The sequence below is a fragment of the Typha latifolia genome, chromosome 8 (genome assembly GCF_019914945.1).
Source record: "Typha latifolia isolate L0001 chromosome 8, TyphaL0001v2, whole genome shotgun sequence".
In the NCBI taxonomy this organism is placed as follows: Eukaryota; Viridiplantae; Streptophyta; class Magnoliopsida; order Poales; family Typhaceae; genus Typha; species Typha latifolia.
Window position 1 is genome coordinate 3,458,763 of NC_133093.1, and position 6,395 is coordinate 3,465,157.

At 41.3% G+C, this 6,395-nt stretch overlaps 1 protein-coding gene across 1 annotated transcript; it reads right to left on the minus strand.

Moving 5' to 3' along the window:
• Positions 1-5,017: 5,017 nt before the first annotated feature.
• On the minus strand, positions 5,018-6,065 carry LOC140793232 (F-box protein GID2). The gene has a single exon (XM_073144599.1). It carries the CDS (start codon positions 5,840-5,842, stop codon positions 5,240-5,242), a length of 603 nt encoding a protein of 200 aa, XP_073000700.1. The 5' UTR covers positions 5,843-6,065; the 3' UTR covers positions 5,018-5,239.
• Positions 6,066-6,395: the final 330 nt, after the last annotated feature.

Here is a 6,395-nt window from a genome sequence, read left to right on the forward strand (position 1 = left end):
CTATGATGGGTTTTTCTAATATTTTTGTTAACTGGATTGTTGCTTATCTTGCTTCTACTTCTGTGATTCTAGTTAATGGTGTTGTTTCAAAGTGGTTTGCTTGAAAGAGGTATTCACCAAGGATATCCCTTCCCCCATACCTTTTTATCTTGACTTATAAGATTTGTACGGCCCTTATGAAAGATGTTGTTTTTAACAATTCATTGGTGCTTTTCAGAATTGGTGATCGTTTTATCATTAGACATTTAATGTATGCTAATAAATTGTTAATTACTATGGAGGCTTTTATTGATTCTTTCTCTTCCCTTATAAAAATTTTATAACCTATGAGATCACTAATCTGTGGATAAATAGATAAAAATATGAAATCTACTTTCATTCGAAAATGGTCATTAATCAAGGATCATGAGGATCACAAGGATTTTTTAGCTAAAGTTTCCTTTTAAGTATCTCGGAGCTAAAGTTTTTTCTAAATGGTTATTGATCAAGGATCACAAGGATTATCTGGCTAAAGTTGAAGTAGCAGGCCAAAAGCAAGCCTCGCTTACTTAGATGGGATGCATTACGGTCATTAACTCGGTTCTCAAGTCCATTACCAATTCACCTTCTCTCCTCAACTTGGACTTTGATAGCTATGGTGGATTGTATCTCCAAAATGTCGCAAAATCTCTATGAGATAAGGGCAAGCAAGGTGGAGGGCTGTACTTTATGGGTTGAGATAAAACTAACTTGCCTCGCAAGTTGGGCAACCTTGATGTCAATGATTTGTGGAGTGTTCATCTGGCCCTAGTGGATAAGAAGGTTCTATCAATCCTAAATCAACACCCCAAGTCTTGAGTTGATCTCATTAGGGCTAAGTATAGAACCCTTCACCCTTGGAAGGGAACACATTTAATCTAACCTTGCTCACCTTTGTGCACATCAATTAGTAGTCTACTTTTATAAATAAGGATGCGACGAGATATTTTACATTATTTCAGATATTATAACTTCTAATGCCTAGAATGAGGACATGTTCCTTAGTTGTTTTGGTCTAATTCTTGGGGAAAGGGTGTTCTCCATTAACATCTCACTAAATGATGAGGTGGATTGGTAGGTTTAATCTTTTCATCCCTAGGGTCTAGCCTCGGCCAAATCTATTTACTCATTTCTAGAGACCAAAACTATTGATTCCCTAAACTGTGCATAATTGTCCACGATATGGATCGATCCCAAGTTGGTTCGTATCAATTTGGTATCAAAGCAGTCTTTCCTTGGAGCACCATGAGATCCATCGTAGCATGGCAAGTTGGAGAATATTCACAACCAGTGGAGCAAGCCATGGAGATGGACCACACGGCGCCATCAAGATCGCCATCTCCACTGCATCCACAAGATCCCATAGAGTACCTAGTCGATCTACCTCAAGTCATAGCTTCCATGGCGCAGGCAATAAGGGAGATGAATGCAACCCTTGTAGACATGAATCAACAACGTCCAAAGCATACACTAGACCCTACCACCCGTGGGATAGATGGACAAGGTGGCACCCCGCCTATAACCAACATAGCCACCGATCTGTATCCACCCGTGCCAGTGGAAGAACTAGCAATGACTGCTGCTTGTATGGCTCCTCCATCGGCACCAGCTCAACCAGATCAACATCCTCCACCTCATGACCAGCATTGTAGGCTAGAGGAGCATCCTCCACCAATAGAACAAAACTAGCAATGGTCAATTCTGCAAGCACTATGGCCTCGTTGCGACAAACCACAACGTCAACGTGCAGAATTTCGACCCTTGTGTCCTAGACCACCTATGGTAGCAAACCATGAAGAAGACTCATTGGATGAGTGGGATGAACCCCACTATCGACCAAGGGCAGAGGCAAAGGTGAAGAACTAGCTAGAGGCCACAACCAAGGACAAGTTAGGCATTTTCACTTGGGAACATGAGATGGACTCAAGCCAAGTTGATCCTATAAACCTAATTATAAATTTGTGTCCAAACTTTCTTTGTGTTTCAGACCTAAAAAGTGACCACTTGCATGGACCAGATGTGCTCAAGCCCAGGTTAGAGAAGATGAACTCAAACTTGGCTCAAAGGTTGGAAGAAAGGATTCGACAACCACAGCAGGCTTCAAAACCACCAAACACCTTGAGGACAAGATGGTTGGAAGCAAGATGGATTGATGCAAAATGGGTTAGCTCGGATCACATCAATGTTTTAGAAAAATATTCGTATGATATTACACAGACGTTCAAATAATATCAAACTACTTAGATAAGATTGTCAATCTCCATATCTACAACTTTGGTATTCATGACTTCTCTAGATTCAAAATCTATCTATGACAAAAAGAAGTACTACTCCGAGATAGATAAGAAAGACTAGTTTAGTTAAATTGTTTAGGACTATTAAGATTTAATCTCTATAAATAATGTCTTATGGCTTGCGTCTTAGATATGCATAAATAAAAGATTAATTAGCTTTTGTGTTGCATCCCAATATCTCCCCTCTTATCTTAGCCGAAGGCTACAATCTTCTTCCTCCCCATTTACCAACCAACACTGCCTCTCCTAAATGGTATCATCTAGCTTCTAATTTCCCTCGTCAGCCGATCACCCTAGTCTCATAGGGCAAGTCTACATCTCCTCCTTCTTCTTCTTTAAATTATCAATCTACCTAACCACCATCGTCATCATTCACCATCGACGCCATCTCCATTACCATCTACAAGCCGATCAACACTCACCACCAACACCACTATCAGTTTGTCATCTAGATTAGACCTTGATATCGTCCCAATCTAAAAGGGGTCTGAATATCAAAAACCTCGATTTGGAAGTTACGGAGCTGTTTCAACTATTTTCGTAATTTTCAGATATCTAGAGAATATTTTTTAAATATTCTCCCAAAATTGTGCAGAACTGTCAGTTCGTATTAGCTTTGCTGCTCAAAATTGAGGGTAACGATGACTGGTTATATGAGGGTGTTGAATTAGCAAATAATAGAAAAGCTTTGCTCTATGCAGTGTTGGTTGTGCACTTGCAGATTCGAAAAAGAAGAAATGACATTTTTGTTTATAGTTCCTTACTCATAAGGTTTGGAACAAATCCTTTACTTAGTTTTCGAATTTTCAAAACATGAACTCACTACTAACCACCCTATACAAGCTAGTCCATTTATTCGATGGGAGCCCCCACCACCTAGGTAGGTAAAACTCAACATGGGTAGGTCTAGGCCCCTTGAGCATGCGAGTATAAGTTTTGTGGTTCGGCACACTAACGAGGAGCCAATTCATAGAAGATCCAAGTGCATAGTAGCGTATTTGACTCTTGCTGTAGAAACAAATGTTGTATAGGAAGGGTTTAAGATGTTAAGGAATTACTACTATCTCAATATATGGATAGAAACCGACTCTCAAAAACATATTATGCAAGGTTCATCAACCCCCATGAGTGCTGGAATCTTTCCAGACTGATATTTTCTTCTTCTTGAGGATTACCAAAATGTAAAAATCTTCCATGTGTACAAAGAAGCCAATAAGACTGCTAATTGGCTTGCTAACATAGGAAAGACTTCTGAGTTTGAATGTATGTGGGTGATACACTTAGTTAGGATTTTATCTAATTAGCTAAATCTAACTCTGCACAGTTTCGGAAAAATATTTGTAAAATATTCGACAATTATCCAAATAATATCAATAGTTGGATAAGGTCGATAATCTTGAGATCTACAACTTTGATATTCATGACTTCTCCAGATTCGGAATATATCTATGACAAAACGAAAACTTAATCCAAAAGGTATTCGGAGAATATAATGAATACTGGTTTAGTTGGTTTGTTAGGGTTTCATATTGTTTTGGGACTTGTTGGCTAGCCTCTATAAATATGTGGATGGCACCCAACTTTATATTGCTATTGGATTCTTGATTTCTTGCCTCCTATCTTCTCTCTAGACTCCTCCCTCCTCCCTCTTCACCATCCTTCCATCTCTACCGTTGGCAAGGTTTCTCCTTGCTTCTAATCTCCCTCGACTGTCGGGCCACCCCTCTTCTTTGAGATCTCGACCACTTCGTTCCCTTCGTCTACTTCCCTTAATCACTTCCATAATCCACCCTCATCTCCATACCTATCCATAACTCTAACATCCACTCCATCCGTCACTACCACCATCACCCACGTTATTCCGTATTTTCATCCCTGCTACAATTTTGAATATGCTAAGGGGAAAGTTGTAGATTAGGAAGATACGGATCCAACCCAATTGGTTTCGTAATTTTCTAACTACTGGAGAATATCTAACGAATATTTTCCCACAATTACGCGGACTGCTTCCTGCAATAAATTCAGATCTTAAGAAATTATGATCTTTTGGTTCTAGATCCTATCAATTGATATCGGAGCCCTATCAGTGGGTGGGGCTGTCGCTTCCCTTTGCTTTAGTTTTTGCGCTCCAACCTTAACAAAGCACTTTTCCTTTTAAAAAAAATATACAAAGAACATATCTTCCATCCAGCAAGGAAAGAACAACAACAGCAGCAACAAAGCTTTGTGCAACTAATTAATTAGATTGGCTACAAGAAACTAACTTCCTAGGTTTGAAATTAGATCAATATTATCCAATCATCTACATCTTCATCCCTAATAAGTACTTTTAAATTTGACATATAATTTAATTAAATAAAACAAAATAAGAATAATAATATTTTTGTCTAGAATATATAGATAAAATGATACAAATATAACTACAGTAAGATAAATAAATTTAGGCATTACGGCTTAAGAGTAAAATGTAATTTCTGTTTTGTTATGACAGCCCTACTTGTCAAACTTTTCTTGTCCTCACACTCAGATGACTCCAACGCTACTGGCGGAAACGGAACCACTTCCCATGTCCAAAAGAGAGCGGAGGTAGACCCCTCTTTTAACTCACCTACAACTTCCACTTTCCCTTTGCCCACTTGCTCCCCAATAATGCTAAACTAGTCACACTTTCCCCACTTGCCGACCTCTCCCCCGAAAACCCCAGATCATCAAATTCTATATTCGTTTAAATATCATTACAGAATAGGTGACATAGATCTATATGGATCGAAATTACAACAAGGTAACAGAAAAATTACAAAAGAGTACAAGAATCCAATAACTCGGATCCTAGCTCTGATTAAAACCTAAAAAGGTAAAATTAAAGTAGAATACCAAATAGAAGCAACAAGAAGAAGGCGGTGACCGAATACGATCTCTTCTCCGTTTCATCCACATCCACCGCCTCGTGGCTTGTAGTTAAATCCATTCATTTTCTCGAAGAATCCGATGGAGAGAAGGGAAAGCGAGAGCTGGACCTCGTCCTTCCCCCACCGCGCCGGTAGACGCGCCGCCCTCCTCTGCAGCGGAGCTGCCGACGAGGAGGCAGCTCCGGCGGCCGAGGCGCCAGAAGAGGAGAATGAGGAGGAGGAGGAGGAGGAGGGGGAGAGGAGAGGAAGAAGGTACAGAGAGTGGAGGCGGCGGAAGCCGCCCAGGGCAAGGACGACGGCGCGCAGCTGCTGGCCGCCGCATCCGATGTTGGCCCAGTGGCGGACGCAGACGGCCTCCCAAAGCCGCTCGTCCTCAGCTAGCCGCCGCCACCGATGGCTCACGCACGCCGCCGCCGCCAGCGTGCGGGCGTCCGCGCGCTTCAGGACCTCGAATACTAGATCTTCTCCAAGATCAGGGGGCGGCGGCGTCACCGCTGCGTCGCCTTCTTCTTCTTCTCCAGCAGTGATGCTCCTTGGCTTCTTGGCGCGGTCGCCAGAGGGTCCCTCGTGAGCGATCGGGTGGTTTCCGCCGCTGGATTCGTCGGATGGACGCCGCTTCATGGCTCGATCTAGAATTTGGTGAGATTTGTTCCGTCTTCCTCTATTGCCCAATTGCTTTTAACGGGGTGTTGCCATAGATACTGGATGGCCTGCATTTTAGGATGTAGGAAATTAGATATTTGTGAAACTTGTCATGTTTTGCTTGGCTTGAAGATGATGTAGAGAATACTTCCTGTCTTTCGGGAGGTAGACGATCGAGTGGTTCTTTTGTTTGTTTGCTTTCTTTTGGGGTGGGACTTGGGTTGGGGTGTCCCTGGAATGAGGGCCGGAATAAAGAAAAATTACGACAGAGGCCTGACATTTGGCCTTTGGCTCGATGACAAACCGGATGAGATTAATGCGATTCAGAGCAGATTTGTCTTTTACATATACGGTATTCCAAGCTATTAAATTTACACACCTGCCACTCTTGTTCAGCAAAATGTTTAAAATAGGCTTAATTACGTAGGTTAAAATGTAATTTCGGCCCAAATTTTAACTTAATCTATGTACTTTAAACTTGAGCACTTAACTCTCTAATAGTCCAAACTAAATTGTAACAATTACTCAATAA